The sequence below is a fragment of the Falco rusticolus genome, chromosome 1 (genome assembly GCF_015220075.1).
Source record: "Falco rusticolus isolate bFalRus1 chromosome 1, bFalRus1.pri, whole genome shotgun sequence".
Taxonomy (NCBI): domain Eukaryota; kingdom Metazoa; phylum Chordata; class Aves; order Falconiformes; family Falconidae; genus Falco; species Falco rusticolus.
Window position 1 is genome coordinate 45036319 of NC_051187.1, and position 16166 is coordinate 45052484.

Genomic DNA, 16166 nt, shown 5'->3' on the forward strand with positions numbered 1-16166 from the left:
TCACATATATCAATGTGAACACTACAATCTCGCAACAGGGAAACAATTCAGATGCAGCGATTCTATTTGACCGATTGCATTACTATAATCCTGATCACTGTAGTTATAAGGAATGTGTAGCATCACAGGTCTTTAAACACAGTGCAGACTGTGCTTTCCATTCCTAATGATTGGTATGGAAAAAGAATAATTTGTTAATACTGTGGAAGTGGGAGACACACAAAAGTGTATGCCTTGTCCCAACTGACACCGCATGGATGCAAAGCATCTCATTCTCATCCATGACTTGACTTGAAAACCTGCATGGAAAAAGCACTTAGAAAGACATATACACCAGGAGTATGCTCTGGCACGAAGTTAAGGGGTTATGGATGGCTCTCAACAGGATACCAGCATTAATCCCAGTCTCATTTCTCTGTTCAAACAGCAGATTAATTGGCACACACACTTCAGCAAGGATGTTCATTGCACACTTCACAGACATGCACAGCCGAAGTTTTGAACCTGTAAATTACTCACGCGTTTTACATTTTAAATAGACCTGTAGATTTATTGTACAATAGTACAGCATGTACCTTTTTAACCAAAAGCTCAGCATCACACAACACTTTAATCTTCCATTTAAACATACACAGTCCTACAACACAGCTCAGTTCAGCTAGGAAAGCTACATAATGAATGAATTAATTGAGAGTCCTGGCTATGCTGTTCTTAAGGATATTTACCTACAGCAAGAACAGTGGCAGTGGTTCTGGTGTTGTAACATTTAATCACTTTAACCTGTTCTCAGCCCAGTAATAGCAGGCAGTCACCTAGAGCAAAATGAAAAGACCATTTAAGGGACACCACATTTAACTGCAAACGCATGAAACAGTAAACCAGAGGATCTCACACACGTTACAAGTACAGATTAGAAATCTGTTATGAGATCACTTTGATGTAATGTCTGCACTAACTATGCCACACAATCCACCACACAGGAAGACTGGATGCATGACAGGCATCATGCCACATAGTAACATCATTTGGATTGAAACTGTTAGGTTTGGAAGGGGCAGAGAGGATGTTCTGTACAAATATACGCTTGCCTTATTACATTAGTTTACAAGACAAATGTAGCCTTTTGCCCACATGCCAGCAGTCTCTTGTTTAATTAATTTTTAGCCTGTTTACTTTGATTTTACCTGGTTCAGTTGAAAACAGAATCGTTACTTCCATACACTGTTTTGTGCTGGATCTTAGCCTTTCCAATTGTCATTAACACCCGAGTTGGTCTAACTGGGCATCCTTTACGCACGCTCTTGCACACAGCTAGCCACAAGTGGTTATCAAGACACATTCAGGTAAGATTCTTTGTTTGCCACAGAGGTTCCTCATCGCAATGGAGATCCAAAGTTCATCACTCCATAACAACTTACAGCAACTGAAATTCCCCTGAAGTTTGGAATTAAAAATCCACTATGCAAATGAGCTACAGGTTACATAGCAAACTCTTCATCAGAGAGAGAACGTTTATGCCTTTTTATTGCTGTTCAATTTATCAATGTGTGTCAAACCTTAAGCTTGTTAATTTAAAGGACCAAGTGTTATTTTTATTAAAGAATTTCAAGTTCTCAGGCAACAGTACTTTCAGTAGGTTTTTAAATACCCAAAGGAGGTAAACGTCAATCCTACACCTGAACAGGTGATTTTTCACTTATGGCAGGAGCATGACAGTACATCATTGGTTGGTACCGAATTCCTACAGCATCAACTAAAATAATATGCTAATTTCAAAACACAGACAGTGATACTAAAGAAAGAGAGGAAGGAAATCTGTATCAAACACCTGATCTTGAATTAAAATAGACCAGCAATAGTGTGTAAGCTGTCATACAGATGAGATGCTTAGCTGCTATCAAGTAGCATACCAGCAGTGGTTTCAGAAGAATTATACCAAACTTGCACCCACTACAGTTCATGTGTATTCTCTGACTCTGCAAATTTCACTCATTTTAAACAAAAGACTAAAGCAAGTTAATTCAAGCACACTAAAAAAAATGGAAGGAAGAAGGATCTTTTAAAATCAAAGTTGCTTTTTGTATCACCTTCAAGTATTTGGGGAAAATTTCACCACACTGAAAAAATTTTCATTTCTCTGTCTTGCTTCTAGTAGTAGCCATGACTAACCAGCAGAAAAACAAAATTGAAAACAAAGCCCTTCTTGGGTTATAAGACTAAATGCATGTTCCCAGTAGACTTCCAGTTCATTGTCGAAACTGTAATGTATTAGTAGCTTTCCCTGAACATACACGAACTTTCAGCTGATTATCGAGACACCACTGACACATGTAAAGATTGCTGAAAAGGTAGTTATCTAATTAAAACAGACATCACCTGAAATGTTGGGGGTTTTTCTTGCTGTAAAACACACACAAGCAGCATATTAACAATTCGTACAAGCTCTTCTGTGCCCATTCAGAATTTTTCATTTGGTTAATAATTAATGAGAAATAATTAAAACCTGATCTTGAAATATGATCAACAGTTTAAGGAATAAAGCTCTGTTTCCTGACTTCATTCCATGACATTTTTAATAAAAGAGCTTATGCAGATTCCTTCTGCTTACTAAAATGAAGTCAGCTTATGTTTCTTACATATTTAAATTGCCCCAACACCAGAGACATACAAAATGTTATACTGAATTTTAATCCTTGTAAAACATTATTACACCGCACACTGTTATTATAAATCTTTTCAATAACATCCATTATCGAACTCAGTAAACAGCACTGTCTACTACTATGCACTGTCAAGTATTTCTGGCAGTATTGGGAATTGACTACAGCATATTCCTTTTTTAAAATCATGAGTTAACCTACATATTCTGAACTTGCAAATAATACACAATAGATTGTATTTCCATATAGGCTGCAGAGACATTCACTCATTTTTTTCTCATTTGTATATAAGAGTAAATTTTCTATAATATGAAAGAAAATTAATAACTTATCTAGCTAGGAAGCTAGTAGTTATTTGTAATCATATTAAACAAAAGATGACTGCAAAAATCAAAGTTAATTAAGTGCACAAAATCTAGAATTTGGGGACTTTCCACAGTACATTATACTATAGTCAACATATAATAGATTAAAAGCTGTAAAGTCAAAATCTTCAATTAAAAATTAAGTGTTTCTGACATCATCTTCCACCATTCCATCAACTCTTCTTTCTCCTCTTCCTTCCTTTCAGACAATGACTCCAGTTCAAAATCAACCTGAGTGAGGGAAACAATTAAAAACATTGGTAAGGCTTGTAGAAAGAGAGAAGTGTAAGCTTTTCAGAGTCATTTATTGAAAGAAGTTGTTTAACACAGACACGGGGGCTTAGGGAGGTACCTCCATTTAGGCTAGGTTTATTTCGAGGTGTCTCAAGGCTGATTTTAATACATGTAATACTAGCAAACCAGTAAAATAAACTTATCTAAAAATGCACATAGGTGAACAAAATTTCCAAAAGAAAGCAGACAGCTGTCCAGTCTTTGACATCTAAAAATGTTAACAAATATGGGCCACTGAAATTAAAACTGCCAGCCGTATAAATCATCTAGCAAGAAATAAAAAGTATTTTCAGAATATTACTAACACCTAGCAATGCAGACCCCTAACATATCAAAACGTATTCAATTTTATGCCATCAATAAGATCCAGGGAGCTTTCCTGACACGCGGCTCATTAGTGTAGATATGATGTGCTAGTATAGTATATCCCAGGATTTGATGGAAAAATGCTTCTAAACTCTTAGATGCAGCCTAGATCTTACTTGCCATACATGCTGGGGATCTACACAGAACAGCGCTCCATCACTGTTCCTGCAGAGCTGAACACTGGTTTTAACCTATGCAAGTAGTCACTTGACAAGATTAAAAATATATGGTCTCAATGAAAACCTCAACATCTCTTCCTTATTATGCTGCACTATTTCAATATGTTCTGTAAATGTTCTATCTGATTGGCGAGTCACACGTTAATCAATAAAACAAAAGTTTAAGTATCTCAATATTACCCTTCTCTGTGTCTTTTCATTTTAAGTAAGACAAGTAGGAGACGAAATGAGTTTACAATGAGATTACTCTCATGGGCTTGTGCAGCAAGTACTAGAAGAGTAGATTTCCAGACTGACTTCTAAATTAGCATATTCTGAAATAGTCTCAAAAATCACTTCCTGCTTATATGTATACCATGCATGACAGAAATAAAGAGGGTTTTTTTCATAAATTATAGACGATAAACCAACACACATGAGCACTTACCACAACTGCAGGGCTAAAGGGCACAGCCACTTTTTTAGTTATTGCTAGATAGCCTGGTGCTGAGGCTGTAAGTTTGTAATTTCCAGGCACAAGCAATCTCCAATAATCACCATCCTTGGCTGTAGAGAAGAAGCAGAAGAAAAAAATCCAAATAAATATGTATAAAACTCATTATGCAGCTAAGAAGGGACCGTATATCTTGTCAGAGCCTTTTGCATTCCTGTCAGTCCTTTCCTTTTGTCTGTCTGAACGGTTTCTTCTGTAAGGGCTGTATAAATACATCATTACAGATTTTCTTCTTTTCCGTTAACCAAAACACAGATATAAACTCTGAAGTTGTGCTGTAGCCTCCATGAAAGATTTTGCCCGCCGAGGCTGAAGGCTCTCCAGCACGCTGAAGAAAAGGACAATACGGGACATTATCCCACTTTAGAAGCAGTTTATCTTGCAGAGGAAGCTATAAATTGTCATTTCCTAGAATACTGCACATGAATCACCCCTGAAGCATCACCCATGTGTTTCAGTATCCAGGCAACATCTAGGGCTTTTTTCCACTGTTTAGCTAAACAAAGAAATGAAAGTTTGATCCAATAAGGTCAAAGCACTAAGGTCCTACTGCACTGAGTGCTACTGCAGATCATCTTTTTCAGTCACAGAAAAAAAATGCATCATCATCTTCTCTAGATATGACCCTCTCCCATTTTCACAGACTCAGATCCTCCCTGCACCAACCGCACACAACTGTCTAACTTGTCGCAGGCTGACACTCTGCATGTCTCGATCTCCAGAAAACACTGCGAGCCTGTTCTAAAGGTCAGTTAGCACTGCCACTTAAAAGCCTTAGCCATGCTCTTACTGCCAGTTCCTTAAATGCTTTTTCAGCATGTCTGCAGCTACACAGAGCACGGTGGGAAATACTACTTAAAAGTCTGCAATTCACATGGTCAAAACACATCAGTAGTCAGTCCAGTTGTTCCCAAACTTTTCTCTTCACAAAACAGAAAGGAAAAAAATACTGCTGCAGAGCTACGATAATGATCTCTTTAATTCCTGGCACTGGAACAAATTTTAACTCATGAACAAAGGAGCGAGGAAAAAAAAAAAAGCCAAAGAATATTTATGTTTCTTTTTGAATGTGCTAAAATTCAAGTACTTGTTTTCCTCAGTGTTTTGCAATCCATGCTTCCCAGGCTTATACACACACAATGATGTGAGAGAATTCACAATTAGATGCTTTTCTGTACTGTAGAGGAATGAGCTGTAGTACCATATGCATTACTCTCATACCCCAAAATACCGCTTTGCAGAGCTTATTCCCTTTTTATTATCCCTGAAAATTTATTTCCAGCCACCATACTTTTTGCCTTCTTATATACAGTGGAAGAAGGTGGCTATGCTATCACAGACTGTTCTGCTTGGTGGAAATGCTGGCCTCTTTGCAGGTGAAGTGAGAACAAATACAAACCGAAGCCACCTGAAGGGTCTAACAGTCCTGTTTCATAGTATCCTGCACCTCTAACAGTACAGTCAGACATGTCACTGAGAAAACGACCACAATGTAACTTCACGCATAAAGCAATGACATTTTTTTTTGTTTTTCTAATTATTATCTGGTGCAAACAAAATAAATTGTCATTCAGACTAAGAAAGTATCAGATCCACAGGGAAGACTGCAAGTCGGCACTGTGCGAGCTACCTTTGAATTCATTCCTAGAATAAAGGACACCACCACCGAAGAGGTGACACACAATTTTATATGAATACCAACATGATACTTCCCTCTTTTAGAACCACCCTTCTAAAAAAAAGGTCACATAACTGTAAACAGATGAGAGAATTTATCGTCATAGGAGGAAGTTATGTAAACTGAAAATCTGGCAAGAATTTACATACCAAAAGGTATGATTGCAACATTAAGTAATATAACACTTTTGAACGACAGTTTAGCCTTCAAACTCAAAATGGCACTGCCGACACGACTTCAGATCCTGGCAGAGCTGTGGAACACAACTCGTGCCACAAATCAGAAGACAAACTAAGCACAAATAGCCAAAAGCCACCAGAACCAATTCACACCAGACCCCCACAAAGATCCAACAACTAGTTTCCAGCTACTTTAAGAGCACACTACAAGAGAAAGATTCACTAAATCCTGCAGGCAACAAACTTATTGAAAATTTCGCTCCCTTAAAGCTTCAGCTAATAAGCTCTGAAATGGCTCCAGGCTGCCAGGTAGAGGGAGAAGCACTATATTCCAGCACTTCTTGTTTTGCTGAGGCACAACGCTCACCTGATGTAATGTCGTGGCTTATTCCCTCCACAGAAATTGTAGCATTTGCTATTGGATTGCCCTGAAGATCTTTAACAAACCCCTTCACTCCTCGATGAATCTAAAATAAATAAATAAAGTCAGTAACGCATGGGAAATCACTGGAAAATTCTTAAGGGTAGATGGCGTTTTCACCATATCCATCGGTGTCTCTAACAACGCATGTTATGGATCCCACGGTCTACAGGCTGAGCACTATCAAAGTTAATTACTAAACATCATAATAGAACAAACAGCGAAGAGGAAATGTAATTCAGCTGACAGTTAGACCAATCTCTCTGTGCAATGCAAGCATTTCTCAGAAAGATGCAGCAAATCATAATATATGTGAACATGGACTGGAAAGCCTTTGTCACCGGGGATTAATGAATGCACTGAAAAGCTCTGAAAGATAAAGTTGCATCAACTAAGACTTTAGGGCTAATAATGGACATAACTGCTTAAAGGTGAAACATTAACAAGGTTAAATGTGGGCACTTGGATTTTGACTGGCAATCCCTGTGTGAGATGCTTGAGCATTACTGTGTACCCAAAACATCCAGGCCTTTCAGCTGGGACCACATGGCCTGTGAGCGAAAGGCAGCGGTGGGCCATGCCCTAGCTCCTCCTTGCCTCTTCACAACACGCTCCAGGCAACAGCACCAGCAGTACCTAATCTGCCTCTTCCCACAACACGTGAAGCAAAAGTGCTGACTGACCACAGTGTGTGGAGAGACCAGTCCTGCTGGTATTTCTGTAACATGGTCTGAAAGCACTGAGCTCCTCAGGGGCAACCGCCCCTTCCCAGCCTGAGATAGGGAGCTCCCAGCACCGGGGAGAACAGGACGTTCTGAACCTGTGCAGGGATGCATCTCACTGGGAGCCTGGAAACGAAGTGCTGTGGAGTCCAGGCTTCTCTCTGGCTCTGTGATATTTGAAAAGACTTGTGGATCCCAAATTTTACTTTGAGATCTTGATGCTCCCCTTTATGAACTTGTGTGGTGCATTCAGCTGCTATGATTTAGTTCAGCAGATTCCTCTAATTTACACTGTGGGAGAAGCCTGACACCGATCGGCTCAGGAAAGCAGAAAGTACAATTTGCACTGTCCTCTGCAATCTCGGGTGAGCTGGAGCATAGAGCTGGGCCTCTTACCCTGTAAGAGGATAAAAACCAACGCCAGACAGACCATCTGAACTTCAAGGATAATTCAAGGATAAAGCCAGCAGCTCCACAGGAGCAAAGGAAGTTGGCAAAATAATCTCTTACACGTTAGTAATTTTGAAAATGCAGTGACACCATAGTTCTCCATGATCAGAGAAAATTAACCCATGCGCAAAGGAGCTAACAATTTGAGATGGATCCCATAATAAATGGGTACAAATCTGCAGGGCAGGTACAGCTTTTTCTTCAGCCCACATCCAACTTACTAACAGAACAATGTAACTCAAACATTTCAAATAGTCAAATACTTCAAATTTCTGGTTAACTAAAGCATTTTTGCACAAGTAAGTTATTAAAGAAATTAATGTATTAATTGACCAGCTATGCTAACAAAGTATGTTTCTGATTTCAAGTCCCAGATGTGCAGCCATTAATGATATCAGATATATTTGTGATCTTTAACTACAATATCCAGGTTTCATAAATTTGATACTCCCACAGTGCTTGGAAACATCATTTCAGTGCAGCTTGTTACGCTGACATGAAATGATTAAAAAACCCAAAACCAAACAAAAAAACCCAAAAAACCCAACCCCAAAACACACAGAGAGATCTATTTCAGGAGTTTTAACTTCTAAAAATGCATTAGCACACTAAACTCATGACTACACTTCACACTTCCAACCAGATTTTGTGTAATTGTTAATGGAATCATCGCACTGACAGCTCTGTGTTGAGTATCAGCAGCTCACGCAATCAGAGAGCTGCAGAGTATCTACAAAACCAGGATCAGAGATGTCCCCTGACATGACACTGAAGTGCCAGGCAGCTACAGCCTAATCCAGCTGTGTGGGGTCTCTGCACACCCAGAGTGATTCATCCCACATCTGTACGCACACGTTCCTATCTGCAGAGGGCAATCCATCTCTCTCAGTATACACACCAGTGCTGGGGGAATTAATTATACACTCCGGGGATGTGTATTTCTTTTCATTGAGGAAACCAACACAAATCATTTAAATTAAATGTCTACAACAGCTAAAGTGAGATACTACAGTATTATCTTTCTTCTCCCCTCTTCTGCATATTTAGAAAGACCACACGGGGTTTACCATAAGAATTATGGAGCACCAATCGGGTTATTATGAAATCTTGAATTAGATGTTCTCACAGCACAGAGTTCACAAGTTTTATGTACAGTAACTAGAGTTTTGCCAGATTCTTTTTTGTTACCTGCTCAATGTAATTGATAAGGGAGTTCTTGTTGTCCTCCCAGTAGCCCTTCAAAGTTTCTTCGGGTGGGAATTTTTCACAGCTAAGCTCCACTGTGATTTCAAAGCAGTTGCTGCTGAGGTAATTGAAATCCTGCATTCCTACAATGGCAGAAAAGAGTTAGCGATGCATTTTGCATTGTTCTGATGTAAATAAAGGGGGATACGCGAGATGCTGGGGCTATTAAGAATAGCTGTAAATACAGCTGGCACAGTTCCATTTAATCAGCTTCATTCTGAATTCAGAAGCTTTAAATCAGAGAAACCAATGAGACATTTAAATCAGAGAAACCAATGAGACAATTCTCCAAAAAAAGTTTCCTTCCCATGGAAAGTTTACAGAAGACTTGACATCTGGCCTGTATACTTCTACCTGCTGCTGCACCCAGCCGGGATACTCCTGCTTGACATGTTTTTGGACAGCTGACACATTAATCACTTCTCTTCAGGAACAGAAAATTATTTCCAATTATGGCTGAAGTATTTCCATAAGCCAAGAAGAAGAAGGACATTTAATTACAAAGCAAATGAAACATGATAAAGTGACTATGAAAAAGAGGTTTGTAAAGATGGGTCAAAAACGTGTTGAGTTTTTCTTCTGAAAATATAGGGTATCAACTTGATTAACATTTTCCATAAAAAGCATCTGTTTGCTATTTTCTTTGTCAAGCTTTTGTGCATAGATTCCAAATATTTCCCACCAAAACAACAGATAAGCAAACCTCCTATAAACTTTATTTACATGGAAATTTTTCCATGGACGGAGGTATTTCCCACCCACTCGATGCCTCTGCAAAATCAATACTGCATAGCCTTCAAGAAAAGAGAAACATCATTATGAATGCAACTTTAATCCTAGGAATTTAGAAATATATATAGTAGCATCACTACTAGGAATAAAAACGTGATGGGAAAGAGGCACTCTTACATTTCTGAGCCCCTACTAGTACTACATGGGAACACTGGCTATTTTCTCAACTGTCAACTAATAACCAAGCTGGTGCCCAGTTTTGTAAATGCATCAACTAGCTGGAGAGGGACTGTGGCTGTCCCCAGGAGGGTTATAAATATATTCTTTTTAGAAGCTGATGTAGAACTAGCTCGTGCTTTCCTGCTCTATCTAGTCAGCAGAGTCAGTGGATTCTCAAATGGAGGACTGAAAAGAAAAAGGTTAACAAGCATTTTGAGCATCCCCATGGAGGTCAGGGAAGGATTTGAACGTGTTTCAAACACAGCTAATTCATTCAGCCCTGTGTTCCCCCATGCAAAATACATATGAGACCTAACACAGTCTCTTCACCAAAGCACTGGTATTGTTCACTGGTCCAAAAAAGTCCAGAGAGCTGATGTCCTATCCAAAAGAGAACCCCGAGGGCAGTAAATAGATTGAGTCAAGTGGGATTTTGCCAACACATTAGGGTGGAAAGTCTATTTTCTGCCAACCAGGCAATGACACTCCTAACTAGTGACAGCAACAGAGACTTTTCAGATTCCTAATAGAACGTTTTCATTTCAAAATCTTTTTTAGATGGCTGAAAAATGAGGACACAGCAGGCAAAGGTGCTCCTGGGAGAGAACTCTCATGTCCCACCAGGAAGAATGCAAGATGGACCATTCACTAGTACACAGTGCGGAGTTGGGTAAAATCCTGACAGCAGTGCTGACTGCCAGGCATCTGTGCCAGACACTAGATAATGCTGGTTTTCTTCATTTCTGTCTTCTTCTGCAAGAAATTACTTCATGAAGAGGAAAACTGGGAGCTGAAGGGCGTGATGTAATGTTACTGCGGTGCCAACAACTCTTGACCATTACTGCTCCAATTGTCAGGAAGTTTCTCCCTCCCCTCCAGCTCCCAAAGCAAGGTGACACTCAAGGATGCCCTAGTTTCTCAAGAACGGAATAAAAAAGCCATATATTTTCCAGTTTTTTGCATGTCCATATCCTATAGTTTGTTTCCCAGCTCCTGGCCTGGTCCACAGTTTATATGTGTCGCTTCTGAAAAAAATGCAGCTTGCATTACTGAGCTGCAGGCGGTGATCTGCATCTCTGGACCGGAGAATGGCATGACGGTAGCCTAGATCTAAATGGTGGCCTACTACATCTGTAATCTGGAGAGCATTGTGCTGGCTATATACAATATGCACTCTTTATCTGCCTGTGCAATATGGTGATTAGGTGCAATACCCAAGAAATCAACATATTTCAGAAGTTTTAGTCAACACTGCAGCAACTTTGCTGCCACCAGCAAGCTCTAACTGCTCTATTCCTTCTTATTATGCACATGGCATACATCACATGGATGCACATCACCACAATCCCAAAGCCTCAGCCTCTTGTTTTAACAAAGGACAGCACAAAACTAACTTTCTTATACTTCAACAGAGACTGCTCTCTGAAGATCAGAAAGGCTTAGCAGACCTCAGATATAACTGAGATTCAGCAATGAATGCCCTTCATTACTGACCATGTGTAGGACTTTTATTTGAAACCAACCAACACAAACCCTCCTCTGTTGCACTGCTCTCCTACCCTGAAGGACTGCAGTGTCACTACGTTAGTACTTACATAAATAAGTTTCTAATATGAGACAAAAGTAATTTCTTCAGCTTTTAAAAAAGGAACTCCAACCATTCACAAAGAAAGTGGAGTGCAGGGTGTGCCCCTGGCATCCAGGCATCAGAAGTACTTAGACCTTGAATTACAAGCTACAGCATTAAGCTAGTTCAGCTTCTATGCATATAAAGATAGTAACTTTTAGCAGGACAGGATGAACCTGAGCCTTGTGCATAATGGGGAAAATATGTGCCTCCTAAACTTGTTGTACAAAATCCTAAAAAAATGTACCTAACATTGCTTCAAAACTGGTAACATGAGAGGTAATTCAAGTTAGGAATTAATTGAGTGCCAAGAGCAATTGAGAGTATCTGAAAATAAAAAAAACAACACTTAAACAATAACCTAATAGTACAGCAATGTCAGCTGCTTTGAAGTCCTATTTTTGTAATGACAAGAACCTGATCAGACTCAGGTGACTCTAATGACAGAACAAGCAGAACAGGCATGTGGTTATCTAGTAATTCATTACTATCTGTTCTTCTCATTTGCATTTCCAAATATATACTACACACAAAAGGTACACTAAAAAAAACATCAGTGCTGTTGAAAAGTTATGTGCTTAACAGCTGAGGAAATACCAAAACTAAAGCTATCTGTGCAAATTTAATTTGGCTTTCTTGTGCAAGTGAAATCATTAATGACATGCTCATAGGGTGAAGACCAGTGTTAAAAAAAGCATGGATATTATGTACAGGCTTGTTTTCCCCAAGGTCTGGTGACTAAAAGGGCCTTTCCTGAACACAGAAGAATGACCCTTTTGCCTTTGCTTGCTGCTCTCTGAAAAACCTACAACAATCAACTAATTACAGATGACAACTAATACAAAACAAGTGTAACAGGCATCATGGTCTGAGGTTTAGCACAAAGATGCTGTTGGAGTTAATTCCTCTGTACCCCTGCTCCACAGAAGAAAGTAACTGCTAAGCAGGTAATGGTGCAAAGAACCTCACAGAAAGCGTATTAAGAGACAGAAGCAAGCATCAAACATTCCTGTACATCATCTGCTCTCTCTACCCCAAAAGCCCAAAGCCTAAACAGAGAATTGCCACCTTGCATGAGGCTGATGAGGAAATCCTGAGGTTTGTCAAAAGTGATGGACATAACATGGGCACAATGGAGGTTCATCCTTACTTCCAGTTTGAGACAAAGGCTGCTACCAGATGGTTCTGCCACCAGACGTTCAGCCTTTCTAATGAAAGAACCCAGGTATCCAGAAAAACATGTGCAAGAGGAACCCATAGCCACATGAGAGAGCCACCCATATATTATCCCTGCATACTGAGGAACCAGCAAAGGAACTGCTGGCCCACCACGCACTGCTGTCTTTTAGAGAAGGTAGAAGTTCCTGTGCGTGAATGATGCGGGCAAAGAAAAGATGCTGCACAATTGAGGGCACCATAATAAGCTCTATAGGAAAACAGCAACTTCAGTAATTTATTAGAATGAAAAATCATCACTTCCTAGGTCAGAGTTCTTGGTCTGATGAGGTACTGTCAAAGGCACCATCTAGGAGACCGCAGCCTCTCTCACTTAGCTCAGCTGTCCCCCACTCTCTCCTTTCCCTTTCCCTTCCCACCACTCTGCTAAAGCCATGCACCCCTTTGCACACCGAGCACGGCTCCAGCACCCACTCTCACCTATCTGCTATCTCTATTCCCAGTCACATTGCTCTGGTTCTTGTCCTTCTCTATAAACCTGTGGCAAGTCCTCTTTTCTTTTGCCTCCGTTCAACCCAGGGAGATGACACAGGGATGCAAGCCTAACCTTAGATCCCCACAGGGCACCGAGCTACTTTCACGTCCCTTCACAGGACCTGGAACATCCCAGAGCAACCCAACAGTGCCATGGCAGAGAAGCACCACTGGAACTAGCTCGGAAACTGGGGCAGGTACCATGGAGACAAGGTCTTCGGGGAGTTTCTCTTGATAAATTCTGAACTCTGGTAAGGATATACAATGAAATACTTTTCCTAAAGCAATACAAATGGCTTTTCAACAACTTACACCGCTGCTAACTTTAGTGCATTATCATACAGATAGCAAAAGGTCACGGATATAACCGGTAATTTTACTGCCACATTTTGGTTTCCAGAGCTTTTCTGGCTAAAGCTTTCAAGAAAATTTTCACTTGAACTAAACAATGTTTCATTATTTTCCTTAGCACTAGACATGGAAGCAACAGAACTGTTTTTGCTGAATTTTTTTTTTCAAGTCTGCTTATGGCAAACTTTACCATGGAGGTTTTGTTCAAAAGTCACAGTTTGTCAGCCGATTTCTACACTTGGGAAAAAAAAACCCAGATTCATGCTGCACGGTCCAGAGTATATTGTCATCTCAATTTTTTAATTGGCTGTACCATGTTAGGATCATAGATCCTGGTTAGAACCAGGATTCCTGTCCACTGACTTTTGTATAAATATATGAGAAAAAAGAAAGGGCTCACTTGGGGAATTTGCAGTCCAACTTAAAATAAGATCCAACAGGAAAAAATAATTCAAACTTTCCAAAAAGTTTTTCTAATGGAAAAATGTGCCTTTGGCATGTGCAGTTTAGTCGGAATCAGAGCATTTCATCAAAACAATGGAAAGACTGCTTTTTATAGCATTTTCCTAAGGGAAAAGCTGAAGTTAAATATGTCCATGTTTTTATAGTTAATACCTAATATTTCAATCATTTAATTTTTTGACTGAATTGAAACAAATCTTAACCATTAAACTTCTCAATATTTTGCTTGCAGTAAGGTTTTTTTTCAAATTATGCAAACTCTGTTTTGTCAAGGGTGTTTCAATTGTTCCAGTTCAAAGTCTCTGGAAAGCTTCACACAAAGGGAAATTTTTGCTTTTCAGTCATATTCAGAAATGTCAACATTTTACTTCACACCCCATCCCTGGTACCTGTGGTATCACAGCAAAGGAAACATGCTGCCCCTGGGAAGACTGGGAATAAGAGCCCTAAGAATATGCAGGTGAATGCAGACTGTGTGAGCACTACCTGTTATTGCTCTGTTTCTAATTTCTTCACATGACCTTAATTATTTTTCTTTTCTTGTAAAACCATTACTGTAACAAAAGCAGAGTTAGGCTACCACCTAGGCTGTCTAATGTTTTGAGAGACTCCTACTCATTCCAGGTAAAAACTTAAAATTCTTTCAGAGGCTGCAATTGAATATTAAGAGGAAAGCAAACAATAAAACCGGTGTGTGCGTTCAGAGTTAGCTGGTATAAATTAACAAAGCCAACGCACAGGCAAATCACTCCAATGCAAGCTCAGTTTCCAGCTCAGAAATCCTCAGATCAGTTTTCATTCTGAAGTTTTGTCCAAGTTTAGCAGATACAGAAGACTCAAAGATTTAGGTACCCCAACACCTTTTTGCCTCAGTTTACAAAGAAAATGACATATCAAGTGTCTTAAAAGGAATGAAATGTCTCATTTCAGGCTACTCTTCTAGACTCCTAGAAAATTAGTCTTGAAGTGGCCATAGTAGCACTGCTGTTCTTAGCACAGAAGGCTCCACCAAAGTCTAGGGGAACATCACCCGGGCAAGAATCAGGCACTAATTAAGCCACAAAGCAGGGAGACACAATTATCTTCATGGCTGGTTTACTTTCCATAGAAATCAAAGGCCAAACTCATGTTGCCTGTAATGCCGCAAAACCAGGCCTCTCCAGTTCTTTCAGGGTTGGATGTTTTTATTATTGAGGTTAAAACAAGAGTCAGTAGCCTGCTTTCTCTCATCAGGGTTTGTCAGGGGACTTTGTATTCTTTTTTTAAAAAAGAAAAACAAAAGCAAAACAAACACCCAAACCCCCCTTAAGTTCTCATGACAGCATAGCAATTATTTGCCTGCTGCAGGACTATTAAATTTGCAATGACCTGAACCTTGACTGAAGAAAAAACAGTAAGAGAAGAATATTTTAACAAGCATCATAATGAACTTTATGGGACTTCATAAATGTACTACGGTGAGTGATCAGCCTTTGCTTTACCCTTAACCAGACCAAAAGTTGTGGCTAACCTGGTGGTATTCCAGACTATACGTAAACTAGTGAAAACTGTAGCCTAAAATGACCACCAGTGACACAAACCCCCACGCACTGGAGCTCACCTCCTGGGACACTGTACCATGCACCACCATTAGTTGTTCCATCCACAAAGCTGCTGTCATCATCATTTTTACGACACGGTGGTCTGTTCGGGTCAGACATAGCAGGATTAAAAGAAGAGTAACTGCGAGCCAGGCTTTGAAAAACAGCATCATCGGGACAGGAGCTGTACTCATGAGCACTGCCTAGGAAGGAAAGAAAGCCCAGGAGCAAGGATTATTAGAAGGGCAGTCAAACCGTCTGGGCTTGCAACCTAGATTATCAGCACTGCACAGCAGGGCTGTACCTGGAAACTACACAGGTATGTGTCACACAGCATCCCAAACTCATACAGCATTACCTTAATAACATAAACATTTTCCCAGTACTTCATCAATTGCCTGTATGAGGTTGCCCCATTATTAAGGTGACTATT

The 16166-nt window shown here is 39.8% G+C and overlaps 1 protein-coding gene across 1 annotated transcript in view; it reads right to left on the minus strand.

Annotated features, from left to right (window-relative positions):
* Positions 1–522: 522 nt before the first annotated feature.
* CPE (carboxypeptidase E) overlaps positions 523–16166 on the minus strand; it is a 58263-nt gene continuing 42619 nt past the window's right edge. Inside the window, exons 5-9 of the mRNA XM_037377344.1 lie at positions 15754–15936; positions 8996–9135; positions 6582–6681; positions 4292–4410; positions 523–3256 (exon numbers count right to left, since the gene is read on the minus strand). Of these exons, the coding sequence (XP_037233241.1) occupies positions 3158–3256; positions 4292–4410; positions 6582–6681; positions 8996–9135; positions 15754–15936 (641 nt within the window). The 3' untranslated portion in view covers positions 523–3157. The remainder of the gene's footprint in view (positions 3257–4291; positions 4411–6581; positions 6682–8995; positions 9136–15753; positions 15937–16166) is intronic.